Source organism: Lingula anatina, chromosome 2 (genome assembly GCF_051362555.1).
Source record: "Lingula anatina isolate TDL-2025a chromosome 2, LinAna3.0, whole genome shotgun sequence".
In the NCBI taxonomy this organism is placed as follows: domain Eukaryota; kingdom Metazoa; phylum Brachiopoda; class Lingulata; order Lingulida; family Lingulidae; genus Lingula; species Lingula anatina.
The window spans coordinates 34,006,917-34,029,235 of NC_141768.1; the positions used below are offsets into that span (position 1 = coordinate 34,006,917).

Below are 22,319 nucleotides of genomic sequence, written 5' to 3' on the forward strand. Positions count from 1 at the left end.
GCTAGACGCTTTATGACGTCATAGAAAATAAATTAATCCTTGCGCAGTCGACCCAATAAAGTTTTTATTACTAACTAGCATAAGATGATTCCCTGCAACAAAAAATGTTCCTTTAGGATTACTGCTATTCATAAATGCTACGATACTCGCACCGAAATGCGTTTTCATGGAGAAAACTAGGGCTAGTTTGCTGCGGAGTGATATCCGCCTTAGTGAGTGACGTGAATCAGAAGTCAAGATCCCGAGTGTGGAGCGAAGTCTGATTGTCAGTACTGACAGCATTCTTGTTGCAGGTTTTGCCTGGACTTATACCAGCTACGTTGGGGTGCATTTTCACATTGCACGGAGTTGCAATTGGTCACTGGAACCTTAGGCTTATAGAAGTGCCCCCCTTGTGCTAAAGAACCCAGACTAACCACAGTCTTGCAGCGTGTCTGAGGCATGCATGACTTGTGAAGTTGCGGTGACTAATCGATTAATCCATTCGATCCGTCGATTACTCGATGATGTATGACCAAGTCGATGAGAGCTCAGTAGAATATACGTAGCCTCAATATTGTGATCTAAGAACAAGAGCTTAAAAATGACGGGCGGTGGAGGCGGCGGAGAACACCCCTTAACGGTAAGATACTAAGAAATCTTACTTGTTTGTCTGCACAGCGCAACTGTGTGGTTAATCATGCGTTTTCTTTTTTTTTATATAACGTTACGCTTTTTATATCTGCTTTATGAACTAGCAAAGTAGGTAAAAAACGAAAATAAAACTGTTACCACAGGCTATTTTTCTTGCTACAAATGGTAAGCTGTGCATTCAGTTTACTGAGTACCTGTACTTGGATCCATCATACTTGTACATCATGTACATTGGGTCCCAGCTGACATATACTTTGTGACAAGACCTATATTTATTAAATTAATAATATCACAATGGTATGGGTTCGATAAGACTAGCTTAACTGACCCAGACAAAGGAAAAGTCTTCATTTTAAAACAAATATTAATAAATTTCAGTATGAGCTTGGCTATAACTTTAATACCTAAACCGTATTTTTTTTTCCTTTTTTTAAATTCCCAGTCATTGGGAAGTTAATCAGACGATTCCTTTTATGTCTTCATGACTAAAAAATCACTATTTTTCATTGCTTTATTATTATAAATGTGTATGTTTTTTAAAAGTTCAGTACAATTGACCTCATTAAATAATATTCAGAACAAGTTAAATGCTCTATCTATTAAAAAGAAGAAGAAAACAAGGCACTAGTATATTCTTCATTGTGTACTGTTTTGTTGTTTTTATGTGAAAATGAATTAAAAGGTTGATTACATTCAAAATGGGGCTTTTTTCATTGTTTTGAATGTCATTTTTGTAGACATGAAATTAAATAAGATTAAAGTGCAGATTTAGAATTCCAGACATTTAAAAATTGCATTCATATTTTGCACACTTGAAGAAATAGGTAATGTGACATTTAGCATCCTAAAAGGCAACGAAAGAAGTTGCAAGTCAAGAAAATATCAATTGTGTCTTTTTGAAATGTCATTCTCAGTAGGCGGTGATGTGATTTCTTTTTTATCTCTACAGGTGGTTCTTCGAATCCGTCCTTTGATGAATGAGGAGGAACTGGTTGGATGTCATACATGTGCACACAAAGTAGACAACAATGTGAGTCAATGTAATGATGTCTTCATGTTGAAAATCATTTTCTTTTATTTTTCACTTATGTCTATATGTAAGTTCCTTTATGACCTTTAAAAAATTTTTTTTCATAGTACATTGGCCACAAGCATCGTTTTCAATGTCGGTTAATTTTTATGAGATGAATTTGCCTGAAATTATATAGTTCTGCTGTTGATAAGATTAAAATAAGTTTTCCATGTAGTTCTGCTGTTAATAAGATTAAAATAAGCTTTCCATGTATCTTGTAAATACTACCTCCATCCACTGGTTACCAGAAAGATTACTTATGAAAATTATTCCTAATGCAGTGATTAATTGTATATATCATTTTGGACATTTTCACATGACTCCAATTAATCCCATAATCGTACGCCTATGGAATCCCGATTGATCCTCACACAAAGCGATATTTGCATGTGGCACCAAAAACAACAAACACTCGGATTAGCTACAGTGACCTAGAGCTTTGCTGTAGATACATTTGAAACTTTCCCAATAACAAAAACCTACAAAGGTGAATGTTTAGATTAGCGTGTTCCTTCAAGTAACTGAAAGAGAAAGGTGATAGGCAAGTAAAGCATAAACATCATACAAAAACTTTGTCAACAGACCAGCTGTATTGGACTAGCAAAAGGTCATTCAAAAGGTTGCTTTGGAGAAATTATGAAACCAATGTGCAAAGATAAGGTTGTGTGAACGGGGCGTGTTTGATCTGCTAGTATACACTGTTTTTGTTGGCTTTTAGGAACTTATTTGTACCATGGCACAGATCTTCACAAACTGTATTCTTTTTCAAGTTCCTTTTGTTAAAACTTTTTTCTTTTGTAGAGAATTAAACCCATGTTATAAAAACACATTATACTTCTGTAGACGGGTCATTGCACTTTAACATTCAGCACACAGTTTTTTATGGATAAGTGGCTGTAAATTTATGAATTATTGACTATCTACTGCAGTTCAATACTCTCAGATTAATTTTGTTATTGTAGCTCATATTTATGTATAATTGACGTCAGATTATTTTCAGATTAAAAAACTATCAGTACTTGAGGGCATAGTGAATAGCACAGAGATAATAATGTGCTGTTTGAGAAGTTGTTTTCTAACACAGTTGTTCTGAAAATTAGATGTAATAATTTGATTTTATAAATGTAGTAACTTAAAAGTAGTAGAGATTAAAATATGAATGAGTGAAGTGCATCAACATTAAATCTTGAAGAGTTTGCTATTTAAGATACCTAACATTGAATGGCAAGTGGTTTAATGGAAATTAATTGATTGTATGTTTCACACAAGTGGTGTAAGCTTAAAAGCGTTAGGTATACTTACTTTGATAAAATATCTCCTAAATATAGCTAGCTTTATTGACCTTGGAAAGGAAATAAGATTACTCTTTCGGGGAATAAAGATAAGAAAGACATTAAATGAAGAAAAAGAGAGACAGAAAAAAGTATGAAAAAAGAATTAGGAAAGATAAAAGGCGAGAAAACAGATAAAAAAATTAAACAAGACTGTAATAATTCTATTATAATAAATGTAATAATTATTATTATTATTATTATTATTAAATTCATCATTGGCCTTTAGAACTATTCATAGATTGTGGTGTTATATACAACTTAGATATCAACTTCTGAGTATTCAGAGATTGGCTGAACGGAAAATAAAAATGAATTTTTTTACCCTAACTAAATCCTTGGTTAACTAAAGGTGGTCTTGCTTTCTCGTGATTAATAAGTCAATCATTTTAATTATCCTTATTGGTGATATATTACCTTATTTAATTAAAACTTTCTTCTCCCTGGATTACCAGCCAGTGCTGTAATCGGCTTTACTATGTGGTAGCTGGCAGTGTAAGTTGAGGTGAGGTTTTCAATCACTCTCATGGGAGTAATGTCTCAATAAGCCTGATTGCCCAGTGTTCCCCTTTCAATCCAGACAGCTTGCAGGTGGAGTTTTGATAAGCTCCAGTTAATGAGCTTTTTTTCCCCCTGAGATGTACACAGTTTCCCATGGCAACTTTCCAAATGCAACTAAGGACAAGTGAAGTAAAAGCATGAAGTTGTTTGAAGACATTGTCAAACTCGGACAATGCATTTTTGAAAATTGTAAATTGGAATTGTTGTCTACTTCCTAGGACTATTAGCCCAAGTTTCATGCAAGCTGGAGGCCGTCTTGTTAATTTACAACTTGCGCAGTTACAAGTTTGACTTCAGTGACCTTAGAATAAATATTGGAAGACCACATAGTCAACATTTCTATTATATCATCTAATAAATGTTTAAATATATTTTATATCCTTTTAGCATTTTTTTCTGACTACATAATTTCATATTTCTTCCTATCTTCCTATCTTCCTTTTAAACCCTTTTAAAGCACAAAATGAAAAATGAAAATGAAATAAAAAAATAATTTCATGACATGACATGATATAAGCATTTTTTATTATTAAATAATTCCTCATTTTTTTATTTTTTAAAACTTAATGTACATATTTTATTGTTACAGATGGTCGTACTGATGGACCCCACAGAGGATCCTGATGATATTTTACGAGCCAATCGCTCTAGAGAGAAGAAGTACATCTTTGATCATGCCTTCGACTACAAATCTACAACGGTAAATATACAAACTGGGTTTATTTGGTATATATGTCATTCTCTTAAAAATCAGTTATGAATTGATGTTTTGTTCACATTTTGGAAACAACAGAATGTGAGACAATTATCATATACCAGAACCAACAATTCTACATCAATTTGTATCATGTGCACATAATTGTTTCTTGCATTGCATTATGACATTTTCAAGGTTTCTCAAATATTAAGGTACTATGTATCAGAAGTAACATAGATTTTTGTATTTTGAAAAGTTTTTTAATGAAGATATTTAAAATAACATCAGAGATTTATTTGTTAACAAAAATTGATGCTAAATGCAGGTTTTTTTCTTTTGGTAAAAACAGTTGTAACATTGGGTTTTCTCCCTACATAAAGTGATGAATATTAGAATCACAGGGTATATTTCAATATTTAATTCCTTTTAAATACAGCATAATGGATTCCCTCTTTTATCACGAGCCTTGTACTTTAAAGTAAATTATCTTAAAGAAAAGGTTAGGAGATTACTTTTTTCACAAATAGACTGCTATGTAAATGTGAACAAGTGCATCTGGCATATTTTTATATGAGCTAGGTGATAGGTGTTCATCTGTTACTCTCTCATGAGTATATATATATTTAATTTTTTTTTTACCTAATTAGAAACATTGAACATTTTACCCCAGAAATAACAAACAGAAGAAACCTCAAAACTTTGGGCTTGGACTTATGTCATCAAGTGCAACTGTAAGGATGCCCATTGTCATTACATTTGTGGTCTCTTGTTTATTGATTATAGAAACAAATAAATTAAGTGATCTATAGGCGATTAAGCAGGTGCAAAAAGAGTTGTTTTTCTAACCATGAATTGGATCACTGATAGCCTTTTATATTTCTGTTTTCCATAGCTTTACCCTATGAATTATTGATTATAACAATTCCCTTGTTTATTCTGTTTATCTCTTCTATTCTACTACTACTTAAAAGTGCTCACAGTCAAACAGGAGCTGATGACTGGTTGCAGATGCATTGAAATAATGCTCATGCTGTGTTAATGGGCGATTCACATTTACTTTAAGTCATTATGTATCAGAAAATCCAATTAGATAGTCAGGGTTATTGATCTGTCGTTGATCAGACATTCTTATGGATTGTTAAGCTAATCGATGATCATAATATTTTGTCTTGCACTCAGCAGAGTATCGAAAAAATGGGATTGGCAGATATTGATACGTATTGGCATTCCCTCTGACGTAGGAAATTTATTTTTAAGAATTACGGTTATATTTCAAGATAAATAAGACAGATGAAGGTAGAAAAAACATGGACAAGTTACATGACAGACACTTTCTAATCATGATGGAAGGATTAAAAAGATCAGAATGATTACAGAAAGCTAACAGATGACTATTTTTACAAAGCACTATTATTTGAAAGAAATTGTTCTAGTAAGTGGAAGGTTAGGCATGGCATTTTTTTTTTAATTTGACCAACAATGTAGCTAATCTATAGCCATTCAGTTTTGAAATTCACTGATATGTCACTGCATAACCATTGGCAACCATGTTTTGAAAATATTCACTTTTTTCAAAAAGTATTTGGGTAATTGGAAAAATATTCAAAATTTCCAAATATTTAAATAGTTCATTTTCCTTAATTTTTTTCATCACATGATTTGGCAACAGCTGTTAAAAAGTAACGGATTATTACTAAGGAAGGTGACATTTTTCATGGGCTGAAATCAGTTTGAGTTTTTCCATCACTATGGTGTGTGTATACAGATAAAATGCATTCCCCCTAACACTGGCATGTTCTTAATGGAAATTCTCCTATCAGGTTGCATCTGCTATATTATTGTGCTATTCAAGTTGACTTCAAACACTAGAAATCACAAATTATCCATTTGCATGAACTGATCACAGTCGATAATATACTGGCATTTCCGAAGTGCTTTTCTGTGTTGATGTAGCTCTAGATGAATTGCAGCTGGAATGAAGCTTTGAATGCTGTGGTAGGCTGACAATGGGACTACTTTCTCTGCCATACAGACCAGTTGTTTCATGCAACTTTTTTTTTTTAAGCATCATAATCATAAGATACTCTTCATTCGTTTCTGTGTTAAAAATGCTGTTTGGTGACATTATTTGTCCTTGTCCTGAAAATTAGAAAAATATTTAACCCTTAGATTTAACATGAGTTACCATTCAGTTGCCTTTTAATTTATTATAACTTATTGTTTTTCTTTTTGAAACTTTTATAATGTTGGATCACATTTCACATCAAATAATTATAAACTCAGGTGAAACCAGGTAATCCAGCACCTCTTGTAATTGTCCTGGATGAAACTTATGGCTTGGTTACTAGCTGGGCCAACATTCTAGAATTACAATAAAATGATTAACATTTTCATAATTGGTAGGACTTTGTGACATGTGCCTGCTGCAAAGAACAATACTTTTCTATCGGGAAAACATCAATAGTCTTTGTCAACTTAAAGATTTCTATGTGTGGAAGGTAAACTGCATTCATTTATTATTCATGCCTTGAGGGGCTAGTGAAGGGACAGCAGATGGAAGCAGATCCAATCATGATTTATGGTAAAGTCAGTTTGCAGGCTCTTAAAATTCAACTGAAAAGTGAAGGAAAAAAGAGAGAGGAGTCTATTTACAGAATTTCATTACAGATCTGGCTTCTTATTTTAACATACTTCCTTGATAGTGTCTTTGTAAGAATTCACCTAATATTATAATTTAATTCGCATCTGCTTGAGGAAACATCCAAGTTACAAAATCATCAAAAATGCTTAAGCAACAGGTTGTATCACTTGTTTAAAATGAATACTGGTGTGCTGATTACAAAAAAGAGTGTTAAGAACTAGCTGCATCTTTTATGAAAGAAAACAGTAAAAAGATTGTAATATGGAGTCAAACAACAGTGGAAAACCAATGATACAGTGTCTGAGTTGTGACACAAAAATTCAGGATTGTTGCTTCCTTTTTTTCCAACATGGAAAATTTGTAAGAGAGTCTAGACTGCAAGCAAGTTTTTTTATTTTTATTTTCTTCTTTTTTTTTTCTCGGTGGATCTGACAGTAACTTTGTTTTTACAACCTGTCATAATGAATCTTTCTGGATAACAGTTCTTTGGTGTTATTATCATACTCCTTAAAAGGCCTCAAATTGGGCATTATTTTATACTGTATTAACACTGTTGGTGAGAAATTGGAAACAGTTTATGCATAAACAAAAAGGCCCCAGTCTTTAATCAATTTTGGAAATCAGAAATACACTGGAAGAATGTGATTGGATTGTGGGGTCATGGATTTGGATGTCACACTATTATGTTTTCACTGATGTGGGTATTGAAAATCATTTTAAGAATTTAATTAGGCAGATCTTGATTGCACATTGTTATTTTTTCCAATAGAAATCTTGCATGGACTATCAGGTGTTGCATTGATTTTTTTATTTTAAGATATTTAACCCTTTGCAGGCAGTGTTGCTTGGAGATCTGAGTCAACCATGTAAATTTTATTATCTACCCTGTATGTCAGCTGCTTTCTGAAATAGCATGGTATAGCTCAGGAACATACATGTGTATATATATATATATATATATATATATACAGAAAATGAATAATTAATCCCATTTGATCAAAACTATAAATATTGATTACTAAAGCCATATTTTTATATATATATAATGAATACCCAATAACAAAGTAATCTTTACATATCATAGTTGCATCCTGGGCTAATAGATATATTGCTGCAAAAACTTGTGAGTAAGTTGGGGAAATTTAAGATAAAACACAAGTCTTGGCTGATTTGCAACAACAAATTAATAACTTATTTTTGTTAAGGAACCCAAAGTGTTCCATTCTTCTTTATAATAATTGTATTTCATTACAAACAAAATCTTACTTATTCCTGGCTTTGAAGATAGTAAGTGAAATATATACTTTCTTCTTTAAGATATTTTTGTTTTGTTAATAATTTACTCAACTTAATGTAAAAAAATGGGAAAGAGAACAGAAATGGTTTTTGTAATCATAGCACAAGCTTTATCTGATGTGCAATTCATTTTGTCATTGCAGGAAGAAGTGTATCAGGTTACCACAAGACATTTAATTGACAACGTGATCTCAGGTTACAATGCAACTGTGTTTGCATATGGTGCTACTGGTAAGTTGAGCTGATGCCTAATGATAAATTATTATTTTTCTAGCAATATGGTCATTATTATACATATTGTATTATACTGTATTATGGGGGCACATTTTTAACTGTTTTGAATTGTTGATTTGTTTGTTGTTTATGAAACTGCCATTAAAGGAGGTTAGTTAGAGTGCAGTTTAGAATTGTTACGTAAAGCGGCCAAATATTTTTAGGCTCAGTTGGAAATATACCAACTTGACTACATGTTAGTTTATCTGGACAAGACGGAAATGAGGTACTGAAAAACATACTGATTTCTTTGAAACTCATATGTGCACCATACTTAACCAGAGTTGGTTTCAGTTATTGTGGCCAAAAATACCTTATAGATAACATATTTATGTTTTAGGTGCTGGAAAGACATATACCATGCTTGGTACAGACACAGAACCTGGTATAATGTACCGTACTCTGTCTGACCTCTTCAGTGCAATGGAGAAGACGAGGTCCGATAACACATACAAAGTGACCATGTCCTATCTAGAAGTAAGTCTGTAATAATTTACAGTCTTCAAAATGTTACTTTTTGTCTAAAAACTATTATTTTCGCTAAGGGCTCATTCCCATTCAAAGTATCTGTCTACTGTTGCTGAATGCAACAAGTTTATCAGATGAACACGCCTCTTCTTATTTCCAACATACTCCTACAATCAGCTTTTCTGTATTCTACTCAGTGCCAGGAGGAGGCATGTTAACTGATTGCATTCAGTGAGAGTCCCCACAGAGTTGGGTCGATCTATGTAGACCATTAGTTTAAATGGGAGTGAGCCCTAAGAGATGAATTGGCCATACAGTTCATGAATTGGCATTTTGTATCATGGCAATTCTTGGATATTCTCAGCTCCCAAGGGAAGTAACAAATTACCTGAGCTGCTGCATATGTGGCACTCTGACTCATCATTCATCATATATTGAATTTTTTACAGTTGCTTCGGATTTTCTTTTTTTTTTTTTTTTCACTTGAACTTGAACTTGTTTTTGTTGTTTGATGAAATATATTATTGGCTGATCATTTTCGCCATTCTTATATTTCTGTATAATGAACTGTTTAATTTTCTTTAAGTATAGGTAATATTTATATAAGGTTTCATACGATTATAATTATTATTATTACTCCAGATCTACAACGAGATGATCCGTGACCTGCTAGCACCTGCTGCAGGGTATCTAGAGCTTCGTGAGGACGCCAAGGGAGTGCAAGTGGCTGGCCTCTCAGAAATCATGACCAAGTCTACCTTAGAGGTAACCATTAACAGATGCAGACCCAGAAATAATTCTGACAGTCTTCCAAATTATCTTTGTTGATCCATCCTCCATTTTTGACCGTCTTGCAACAGAAAAAAATTAGATACCAGTCAATGTAAACTTGAAAATCTGGAAGACCCAGAAGACGGCCTGAATCCGCTCCTGATTTACATGTGAAAATTGTATTGCCGTAAAAAATCCATAATAATGTACACATCTTGAAAGTCCATATTTCTGGATAGGACTTGATTTGAAGAAGGTGAATAAACAGCATACAAAAACCTTGAGAAGACCAGAATTGATTTCATGTTGAATGAAAGTGACACTGTTTCGCTGTACTTTGAAGCATTGTGCATCGGCCAAAGAAAAATAATGTCAACAATGATTATGTATTTTGATATTCTTCAGATTATGGAATTGTTAAAAGAAGGAAACAAAGAGAGAACCCAAGAACCTACTGCTGCCAACAAGACCTCTTCACGATCCCATGCCATTCTCATGATAACAGTCAAGCAGAAGAACCGCATTCGTGACACCAAGGATACAGTGAGAATAGGAAAGCTTTTTCTCATTGATTTGGCGGGGTCGGAGAGGGCTTCAAACACACATAATCGAGGGAAACGAATGGTGGAAGGGGCCCACATCAACAGGTCGCTTCTGGCTCTGGGGAACTGCATAAATGCACTGAGTAAGTTTTAAGAGAATTATAGCACTAATGAATGTTAAGGGTTCTGCATGCTTGAAGTTGTGTAATAAAATAATATTACTTCTTGCTCTGCATGTGACTACGTTAGTATAGAACAATGAATGATAAATTTTAATGAGACTAGATTCAACGATACAGTTGATTTTTTTAAAGTCCAGTTTGTAACACTGATTACATTGATGACGTTTGTGGGGTCGGCTGTGATTGTAATTTGTTTGAACTTGGCCAAAGATCATATTTATTCTGATGGAACCAGGTAGAAACTGAACTGTTGGTATTCCTTGGTGTAATTTTGATGTCTCCTGCCAATTGATAAACTGTCTCCTCCTGATAAATTATTCATCGAAACCAAAAGTTGCATGTTTCCAGTCATGTTATGTAGTACAAATGGAGGTGATTAATCTCTTCATTGGTACATACATAGACTCTGTGTGACAGCTTAAAAGGCACTCACTTTAAGTGATGTTTGTTTTGTAATTACAATAGTGGGGATGGGGGTGTTATAAATGATCAAAGCAAAACATGGCCTCAGCAAAGAGTGCAAAAATATTACCCAACAAAGTTATGTTTTTAGAGAATGTGAAAGGCCTTTCACTGCATTTTCCTGTCTTTGATCTAAGATTTTGTAGCAAATTATGATTGTCTTTATTTTCAGTGGTTGATAGATTATAAATTTGTATGTGAACTTCTTAAGATTTTGCTCTGTCATTTGTAAATCACTTCCAGAACTGTATCCTAGTCATATTATATATTCATGCAGCTTTCATGTTTTAATTGTCTTTTCAAAGCTCAATAAATTTTAACTTTTTGTGAAGCAGCCCTCAGGTCAAGTCAGTCGAGCGTGGGAAATGAATTGTCATAATCTTTACTTAACTGCTGAGATACTGTTCAGTTATATCCATTTTTTATGCAATTCCCTCACTTTTGAGAATACAGACAAGAGTTTTGGTTCATAACTCAGTAATCTGAAAGCCATAATTAGATAAAGGGATTAGTTTACACTAGAAAAACTTGAATATGGAGTTGCCTGTATTCAGATCTAATTTTAAAATGAACCTGTGCTTGTTTTCAACATGGACAACATGCTCCCTATCTACTTTGTGTTCACCTTCTTTAGTTATTGTGTGGGCTGGAGTTGGTGATTTCTTAGGCAATGTTTTCTTGTTTAACACAGTCAAACCATGTATGAATGCATTATTGATGAGGTTATGTAAAATATATAGGTAGCAGTAATGAAACTATTGATTTGATGAAAGGAAACTCTGCAGCTGGTAGCCATAACAGTTGAGCTAATTTTGCTTTTGCTTTAAATATAACCACTAGTGCTAGCAGGGCCCCAAATTATCAATTGAAGATTATATTGAAATTAATCAGTAATGGGTTATGATATGAATGGATATGGAAAAATTATGTCTTTATGTGTTACTTTATATGAAGTGGGCTTGTTTGGTGAAATGGTCCATAAGTTTAAAACCTCCAATTACACATTTTATCACAACCATCAGTTGCTCCTGGTTACAAAAATGTGATGTGTATATACTGTTTGAAAGCCACTGTTGATACTACACATGGCAGCTGTACATGTATTTGATATTAGAAATAATGAATAATAGTGACAATAACAAAATATCACCATGATACAGAATTTGATATTGCCCTTGCCTTTCAATAATGCAGATTAAATATCATTCATAGTACATCTCTTTTGCCAGTCCTTGTGTGTGTGTGTGTGTGTATGTGTGCGTGCGTGTATGTATTCATTGACATTGAGTTTTCATTATGAACTTTAGGTGACAAAAATGGTTCCAAATATGTCAACTACAGAGACAGCAAGTTGACTCGTCTACTGAAAGACTCCCTTGGTGGAAATTGCAAGACGGCCATGATTGCCCACATTAGTCCTGCCAGCGGAAACTTTGAAGAATCTCGGAACACACTAGTCTATGCTGACAGAGCGAAGAGTATAAAGAACAAGGTAATAAATTTCAGAAGTTTTGGGGCCTTTAAGACTTGTTTTCATCAGACTGGCTTATAGCAAAAAAATAGACAATTGACTGTTAGACAATCATATTATTTACCATGGACATTAAAATCTCAAAGCATCTAGTAATATCAGACTGTAAACTATTTTAGTTATGAATTGAAAATGTGTACAATTATGTCTGTAGTTCAGTTTTACCCTGTGTAACATGTATTTTTATTTATTTATTTATTTATTTATTTATTAAACAAAAAATGACAATATCACCTTGTAGGTGCGGAAGAATGTGATTGATGTGAGTTACCACATAGCTCAGTACACCAGCATCATCAGTGAGCTGCGAGAGGAGATAGGGAGGTTACGGAGGAAGTTAGATCAGCAAGAACTTCAACAGAAAAGTGGAGTGGCTAATATTCAGGCTGTGCAATGTAAGCATATGGCAACAGGTGGAATGTTCTAGCAGGCCAGCATTTTCAAAAAGGGGGTTCTTTTTCTGAAAAAGTGGACCTTTTACCATAAAACCTTCATGTACCTAAATAGAATTTAACCCTGAAGGGACCTTTTCCGGCCAAAAAGGGGGGTTCTTTTGAGCCGCTGCCGCCGCCGCCCCCCCCCCCCCCCCACACCACCTGCTCGTTAGTGCTAAGGTATTTTGAATGTGTAATGTTATGTATTGCTTTATTTTCAGCTGAAGTCCTAGCAACAACAAGACAGGAGGTCCACACAGAGTTAGCAAATCTCAAAGAACAACTTATCACCAGCTTCAGAAACCAGATGGATTTGAGGTACAATTTCTAAAATATTACAATTACTGGTCCAATCAGTGTTAGAAATTAAGGCTGGACCGTCTGCCCGGGGCAGACAACTTTCAGAACGGGCTGAGAAGTTTTCCCATTTTTTCCCATTCTGTCAAGCTACTTTTCAGGATGGCTGGACCTTCGGTCTAGCAACTAATTTTCCTAAGAGGCAAACACTGGGTCCAATATATCAAAATTATCTTAAATGGTTCTTTGTAATGGTTCAGGAATATCTTTGCAAATGATTGAGTTTAAAACTGCATTCAGATTCAAACATCATACCAGCTGGTTTAATCCAACTCTGCAGTTGAATCTCTCTTAATTACCTTCATTTTAGTCAGGTTAATTGTCTGACATGCCTCCTTGATGGCTAGGGGGGTAATTAGCTTCCGTGTGCACTCAGCTTAATTACCCCCTAGAAGCTCGAGGAGGCTTGTCAGGCATTTAAGCCAATTACAGTGATTGCACTTAGGGAGCATTCCTAATAAAAAAAAGTCCTACAGGATCCTATAAGATCTTATAGGATCCTATAGGAAATTGGGCCAATTTCTTATAGATAGAATCCTATAGGATTTCATAGGATCCTATAGGATGTTTTTGTAAGGGATCTCTCCCGAGTTGGATTCATCCAGTTTGCACAATGGGTTTTTCTGGATGCCCTGTAAGTTAATTATCTGGCTGTCATGATTTTTGTTACTTTTGGAAATAAAGCTTTTCTGTTTCATGTCATGGTGTATCTCCTCTTGCAGTTGAATAACATTTCATACAAAATCATAATCTGATTTATTAACATTCAAAACAACCTAAAAATCTTGGTATTTTGTTAAAAAGAAACTCCCTGTAAATCCCATAGACTAAAGACATTTTGATTCAATTTCAGGAGAGGGCTGATGGATATAAATAATTCTACCATGGAGATAGACTTGGAGACCAGCAGACACACACTTATTCTGCAAGAGTTAGTATACTGAAAAATTAACACTGCAAGGAGTTACCTAAATACTAGCAGTTAAAATAATTACAATAATAACTTGTGACCATTACATGCAATTTCCCTCATAGACTGGTGTATGCTCTTTAAGTTTGGCTGATGAACCTCTTTTTTTAAATAGTTATTTATAGCAAAATGAGATTTTGAGAAGTGTTAAGACTTTAATTATAAATGTATGTATAAATATTTGGTTGTGTAAAACGTATATTATTATCATCTTATTCAATGAAAATGCAGTGTTTTTTCCTCATGATCAGTCTTGATAACACAGCTGGCAGATTTTATGTGAGTCACCTTTATTGATGTTTTTGTTCTTTCACAGATATGAGGCAGAAAAGACAAGAAAGCAGAAAGATTCCAGTGCTTCAGCTTCAGACCTCTCAAAAGGTATGGGTTGTTTATGAAATGAATACAAATATAGGCACAGTTTTCTAACTGCAACTACTTACATGTATATGTCCTGAGTTAGCTGTTATGTTTATCTTTGTATTTATAATTTATATTAGTATAACTTGAAATCTTTTACCAGAGGTAGTCAATAACAAGAAATATTTTCACATCTTTCTATTTCATCATAATTTTAATCATTTTCTTTTTTCGGATTATGATTTATTAAGAAATGCAACCAGTAATGTCTTATTCACATTTAGATGAAGAAGGCGTTGAAAAAGAAGCAGAATTGGCCAGCACCCCAGAACCTGACGATGTCAAAGTGGCAAGAGACGAACTGAAGGTCCTCAGGGAAGAAAAAGAACGAACTGAAAAAATCAAAGTTAACATTGAGAAAGAGTTGGTTGTAGCCAAACGGAGAGCAGAAAAGTTGGAAGAAGTAAGCAGACATTGAAACTGACATGTGGGCAAGCATGTAAATTCATGAATTATCAAATGAACATCAGGAGTGATAGACTGTGTGTATTTTGAAGCCAGTTTGGCGAGTTGTCTGTTAATTTGATAATGTGTATCACTCTTAAAGATTACTCTTTTAATTTTAGGACATGAACAGCTTTTTTCAAAGCATTACAAAAGTAGTTATACAGAAATACATTTATGGAAAAAAGATTATATGATTCTTTATGGCTTTTATAAAATTTAAAGGTTTAAAATGACAATCATGCCACAAAGCCATTATAATTATATTTTAATATCTCTTATCTCATCCAGATTCTGCCCAGCAAAATCAGCAGTGAGGAGCAAAAAGAGATCTTGTCCCTCTTGTGCAAAGTGCATGAACTGGAGATTGAAAACATAGAGCTTCAGTCTCAACTGTTTCTCAAAGAACATGAAATTAGGCAAAAAGATGTTGACTTCACCAAGCATCTTCATGGCCGCACACTCAGGGATGAAATTATTCAGCGACAGAGAGCATTATTGGAAGGTAATATAAATTGTTTCTATTGAATTGATTTAAAATTTTGTTCTTTGTGGAAATTATTTTAATTATAACCTATTATGATGAGAGATAAAGCCCTTTGCAGATTTTTTTTAGATACAAAATTAATTTAAAAAATAAGAAAAAATACCAAAAGGTGATTTTTTCCGAGCTGCCATATTTTCCTTCCATATCTATTTAATACCTGATAGCAACTGATTATATTATGTTAATTCATGTGATAGTACATTTACAACAGTACCCTATGCAATTCAGAATGCCAGATGTCTTGCCCGAAAGACTTGGAAGAACTGTATGACTTGTATGAGGAACAGCAGCAAGAAGAAGGAGCAGTTTCCAGAGATACCTCCACCCACAATTTATCAAACTTGCCTTCATACAAAGTATGTATATGACAAATATAGTGCATGCATATTTGTTTTACTTTCCAATACAAGAATGCTTTATATTTAAAAAAAAAACAAAGTGTCCTTTCACTGTGATCAGATTCCTACAAGTAATGGCAGTGTAATCATTTATTTATTCTATATATATGTTCTTCTCAAAGTGCAACCTGTTTGTCTATCTGTTTGTCTGTCTGCCTGCCTGTCTCTACATTTGTCTATGTTTATTTATGAGTACATGAATGGTCAGTTTAAACACATAATTGAGTGAACCATTTTCCTTGATAAATTTCAGACTGTATCTATAACAAACATGAACAGGCACTTTCTGGAGCCAGAGAACTCAGAAGAGCATCTGTCTGTTGTGGAAGAAGACGGCAGTAGTCAACAAGCGATCCACTCCAAGAGAGACATTCTTAGACGATCTTCAGCGCACATGTTGCACAAAGAGCAGTAAGAACACTTTACCTCACACTGGTTCTAAGTATTCAATTGGAAGTATTGAATTTTGACCATCTTTATCTCCAGAGAGAGTTTTAATTTGATTATTATTACTATTATTTCATTTTGTATTATTTTTTCTGAATCATTAATAGATTAGATTTTTGTAAATGATGCTTCATTATGACTGGTCCATTTATAAAGATATTTTATATTTGGCTAATAAATAGTGCCATGATAATGATTTTGTACTTATTTTCAGACGCAAAGACAGCACTACAGAAGAGGATGATATCTCCATTATGGACACAAAAGATTTTGCATCAAATGCTGTGACTAGAACAAACTCAGTTCCTAAACTAAGTGGACGAAATTCTGACAGTTCTTTAAACAAAGTGGAAATTCAGTCTAAAACGAGGAACATTGCTGCATTGGCAGCAAGGAAAAGGACTAAAGCCCAGATGGATGCCTTGAATACATTGGAGAGGCTTAGTGTGTATGACAGAGAGATCAACAAGACTTTTGTTTCCATGAATTCTTTGCAAATAGAGCAGCTGCCAGACTCTGAATCCTACCTCACTCCCAGTCGACTGGCAAAACATGACAACAAATACGGATCCATTCTTACTGTTCAGCACATGGATGATGACTCAACGTCTGTGTTGACCCTGGACAAGAAAAGCAGCGGTGTCATTGTTGAAAAGAGTGGCGCAGCAAGGGTGACTGGTGGTGCTACTAAAGTGGCAACTAAGAAAGGGGTTCGTAAACTGGGAGGCAATAATCACAAGAGGAGGACCAGAGCTGATAACCCCAATGGGAGCACTCAGGTAATTGGAAGTTTGGGATATATCAGCAGCACATTGATACATATTCACATTATACTTATATATATATATATATATATATATATATATATATATATATATATATATATATATATTTTTTTTTTTTTTTTTAGCATTTTTTAAGTAAGTGCCATTACTTCTGTGTAAATTCTGAAGCCAGCTGGAAGACATTCTGTCATTTTCATAAATTGTCAGAAATGTTAACTTTGATTTAATAATACAGAATTATGATTATGTTTGGCTTTGCTGACTACTTTCACTGCTTTAATTAATATATTAGTATTAAAAGTGCTTTCTTTTTTTTTTGGGGGGGGGCAGCAATTGTTCTAACCTCAAGCTTACATTTATTTGTTATTTACATTATTTAACCTAATTTTAAAAATACTTATTTCATGAAAAGCATTTTTGTAGTAAATAGCGGATATCTAACAAAAATAATTTGAGATATATGCTTGCTTCAGAATATACCAAAACATGTTATAAATATTATACACTGTAAGAAACCAGTGCACATGCCTGCAATTTTGTTTTACAGCTTCTCACTGCCGAAGAATATTTTAAACAGGTACACGGCTTTATATAGCATGCTTTGCATAATTTTCAGCTAAAATGTTGGTAGGGGTTCAATGCATTTATTAGATATGGTAGAAGGAATGGAAACCCCTAACAGTTGCTGAGAAAGCTTTGTCTATTTTATGGAATGTTGTAGCTTGTGTGTGTCATTGTGTATGTTTTAACTGTTTATTTGTTTTTTTCTGTCAGCATGAGTGAAAAAAAATGGAATTAGAAGGACATGTGGTCCTTTTCGTTTTTACCTCTAATATTGCCAGGCTGAGCTTTAATTTGCTTATAGTCAGTTTGTTAGACTCGCATGGCAGGATGTTTAGAATATAACTGCTTTATTACAGTGTTATTTTACTCCTTACAATATGCTTATCACAAAACATATGATTTAATACTAACATTTTTAAGGATATTTTTAATCACAGTTGTGTCCATAATTATGTATGTCCAAATATGTTGTCTTTTGATATGTCAGTTTGTAATATATATATAGATATATTACATGTGATTGTTTTCTGCTGTGTTTAGAAAAAAAAAAGATTCGGAGGTTTATGCACCAGGAAGAATAAAAGTCAATGTTCCATTAATTTTCTTATTTATTTATCTGCTATCCAAAGCAAATTGATGTTATTTGTACATGATATTAGCATCTTTGAAATTTATCAATTTATCAATCAATGAATGAAATACAGTTGGGTTATTATACTGATATCTCATCAATTTCAGCTTGCCAAGTCGGGCCCTCCAAAACACCAAGAGACCAGGGGATCTACCTCCAACCTCTCTACTGTGGGGACCAAGAAGGTCCATACAAAGAAGAGGCCCAGTCATCACAAACAGCCAGTAGGCGCATCCACGTCCACCACCTTTGCCGATCTTGAGCCCCAGAGGACGTCCAGGGTCCGATTTCCCACTGACCACCCTGTCAATGGTAAGACTGAAAATTTCAAAATTTTATTCTGATGAGAAGTGGCAGTAGTTAATTGAAATTAAATGATGTTGAAGTAGCATTAGTCCCTTTTTGCACCTTCAAACGTTCAACTTTAGCTTTAAAGCTAACTTGGTTTTATACATTCATTGTTGCATATATTTATTTTGTACACCATAAGTTCTGGTTTAAGTTTGATTGAGCAGATCTACATGTTCATAGTGCTTTAACTGATTGCAATCAGCTTTCTTAACTGAGACTAACTAATTGCTGTGAACCCAACATAGCTTTCAACCCCGAACCGTCATAAAGTGACCACAGCGAAGCAGATCAGGGTTGATTCAGAGATTATCTAGATAAGATTCTTGTTTATGTTCCCAGTCTGAAAGAGACTAAAGTGCCATTGCCATCACCCTATACTACCAGCAGGATCCATCTATCTCCGAGGGGAAACTCGCTAAATTGCTTTCAGTTTAAGCGCACACAAAAGTAAATTACCCCTAGCAGCTTCAGTGGGAGTGACAGACATTTAACCCCCTTAAACTGAAAACAATTTGGTGAGAATCCCCTGGGAGTTAGATCGATCCTGCTAGTACTAGTAGTACATGAAGTTTATGGGAACCCAGTCTAAGAGTTGTAATGGTATTAACTTCAGGTCAGGGTGAGCTGCGTGAATTGACCCCCGTCAGCACATCATCCAGCACTGTGTACCAGATTGCCCCAGAGAAGGGAAAGGGACTCACTGTACAGAAAAAGATGAGAGGTGAGGACAAGTGCACAGAGAAAGTCAGAGAGAGAGAGAGATGGTGTGTGTGTGTGTGTGTGTGTGCACGCGTGTATTTTATAGGATCTATGTCATCTTTTTAACTATCAAAAGTCGCCAGTAATTCAACCAATTTTAAGAATTTTCTTTTTAATTATTGAATACATGGTATGGATATAAGGAATAAACAGAATTAGATATTGAACTATGCAGACGTTAGGTAGGTTAAACATGTGCATGTGTGTGTGTGCGTTAAAGAAAATTAATGTCAATATTGAAATTTCTGTTTTAGTGTTCAACTCCAACCTGCCATTGTCTCACTCTCCTGCTGTCAGCACACCAGGACAAAGGGATAAGAAACCCCCTCCAACCATTCCAGCCAACTACAGGAAAGGGGACATCCACATCACTGGGTTTAGTCTTCAGAGATAAACTGACTAATCAGGGGAAAGGAGACATCCACATCACTGGGTTTAGTCTTCAGAGATAAACTGACCAAACAGGGGAAAGGAGACATCCACATCACTGGGTTTAGTCTTCAGAGATAAACTGACCAAAGAGGGGAAAGGGGATATCCTTATCACTTGGTTAACCCTTCAGAGATAAACTGACCAGTGACTTGTCAAAACTTGTCAGATTTGAAAGATAACTTCATTGCTTTCAGTGTGTAAATGTAGATTGAGAGAAGATGCCATACTTTTAAATAGACTGTTTTTAGAAAATTATATTTATATTATTAAGTCATGTATTAGACAAACAAACCAAAGAAAGATGTCATATGAACCAAAGTGCAACAGAAGTTTTTTCAATCTTTACTAATGAACCAAAGGATAAACATTTTACCAACCAAAGAAAAAATGTCAACAGTGCTATAAAAAATGTGTTAATTAAGAAAAGCAAATTATTTGCTTTTTGAGCACCAGAGAAAAGAACATTTCAATGGATGCTACACTCACCGGTAGTCATATAGATATATCACAAATTGTGCTATGTGATTAATAGTTGGCATCTTTATGATGCATCGATCATCAGTCAAAAACAAAATAGAGAATATATTTTAAAGTTAGATTGAGTATTAGTGCATTATAATGGTTTTAATATGGTTTTGGCATTCTGGCCTTGCTGTTATGGTAGTAAAATGACCAACCTATTTGTTGATACATGTGCATTTTCTACTTCTCCCTACTTTGACATAAACAACTGGTAATGACAAATTTTGACAAGTGCCATATTGAGGATGTTATGAATTTTCAGATGTTAAGAAATGCAGATTAATCATGAAATAACACAGAAATGTACATCTTTGTAAAATTAAAAAGGGCACAACGTACTAGTACTTATGAACTTTGACTTTGCAGGAGGACGTTCTCCTGTACAGAATATTTAAAATCGTGGTTGTTGGAGGGGGGTGATATATATATTATATTACAAGTGCAATAGCAACTAAATTATCAATGCATAGGGGCACCATAGAGCACATACTTGTGACTCTAACATAGTACCAGAAATATTGTTCTGTGAACAAGAAGTGTGCCTTGAGACCAGTTTGAAACAATGGTGTCAGTTTTATTTATTGGAATCTCATATTTTTTAGTTAGGATTATTAGTTGGAAAATCATGAACTACCACTGAGTGGGAAACTTCATGTTGTTTGAATAAATATTTCCTGCATCATACGATATTAGCTGGATGTAAATAGGATCATGTACTGATGCGACCTCGACAAATGGTTATTTTGGTGCTAAATATGAAAGTACACTTTCTCTGTTTTAGGAGTTTTTAACTTGAAATAATAGAATTTTATCTGTATATTTAAAGTTATGTGTTAATTGCCAAAATAAAATAAAAGATAGATAAACTTAACTTGTTCTGTAGTGCAATATTATTTTTGTAAATTCTGAAGCATATTGAATTGAAGAAGACATGTTTATATGGTTGATATTTTATCAACATTTTCCTTGTATCTAGCAGTCATTAAATCCCTGTAAATAGTTACTTCAGTACCTTATTGATTATAAAAATCTAAGTATGAAATAAAACATTTATTACAACTTTTATGTTTGTGAGAGAAGAGTTTTTATTAGTTACGTACTTTTGTGTGTATTTCGTAATGTTTGCATCCAGTGTATTTAGATTGTATTTATCTGATAAGTAATTCAAGCAATAAAGTATGCTTAAAATATACATACACGACCCTTAAGGATATTGTCACCCTTTGCCCAAAACGCCTTATTAACTGCCTTACACACATTCTGATCACCGGTCTCTCCCTCCGTCCACTCTTGTCTACACTCTCAAAAACGATAATAGTTTCTTATTGACAAAATCGTTTTTGAAAAACGACACTAGTTCCTAGTTGCCTGATTTTTTTCTCAAAAAACAAAACTGGAAACTGGACATTAACTTCAGCACCCTTCAAGGGGAGCCACGTGGATGAGAGATGCATCAGGTGCTCAGCACATTGTAGCATAAGAGCTAAGCACAATGTGGCACTTTATTGATTGGTGCAATCAAATATGACTTCTGCATGCTTTATCAAATATCCATCTATAAAAAAAGTACAATTGGTATCATAAAAGTATAAAATGAAATGTTTGTTAGTCGGTGTTTTAACCTTTTAACTTTTTAACTAATTTTAAAATATATTCGATCAACTGAATAAAGACTAGTGTAAGTAAAACGTATTTCTGAATGCCTTCATGTCGTTTTACGCATCTAATCCATAAGTCGGTCTCCGGTTCTATGGAACTACCATTCCTGCCACACCGGCAGCACATGGGACCCCTAGAA

At 34.1% G+C, this 22,319-nt stretch overlaps 1 protein-coding gene across 2 annotated transcripts; it reads left to right on the forward strand.

Moving 5' to 3' along the window:
* The first annotated feature begins 205 nt into the window (after positions 1-205).
* LOC106177765 (kinesin-like protein KIF19) lies at positions 206-21,586 on the forward strand. 2 transcript variants are annotated; one of them, XM_087005618.1, is made up of 21 exons: positions 206-622; positions 1,583-1,663; positions 4,187-4,297; positions 8,375-8,462; positions 8,845-8,981; positions 9,615-9,737; positions 10,149-10,428; positions 12,237-12,421; positions 12,702-12,855; positions 13,116-13,212; positions 14,105-14,182; positions 14,538-14,602; positions 14,866-15,044; positions 15,377-15,590; positions 15,861-15,988; positions 16,284-16,441; positions 16,692-17,256; positions 17,810-17,839; positions 18,565-18,769; positions 19,422-19,529; positions 19,822-21,586. In XM_087005618.1, exons 1-21 carry the CDS (start codon positions 584-586, stop codon positions 19,959-19,961), a joined length of 3,165 nt encoding a protein of 1,054 aa, XP_086861744.1. In that variant the 5' UTR covers positions 206-583; the 3' UTR covers positions 19,962-21,586. The 2 variants fall into 2 exon arrangements, with proteins under 2 accessions (XP_086861744.1, XP_086861745.1); XM_087005619.1 differs by lacking the exon at positions 17,810-17,839.
* The last annotated feature ends 733 nt before the right edge of the window (positions 21,587-22,319 follow it).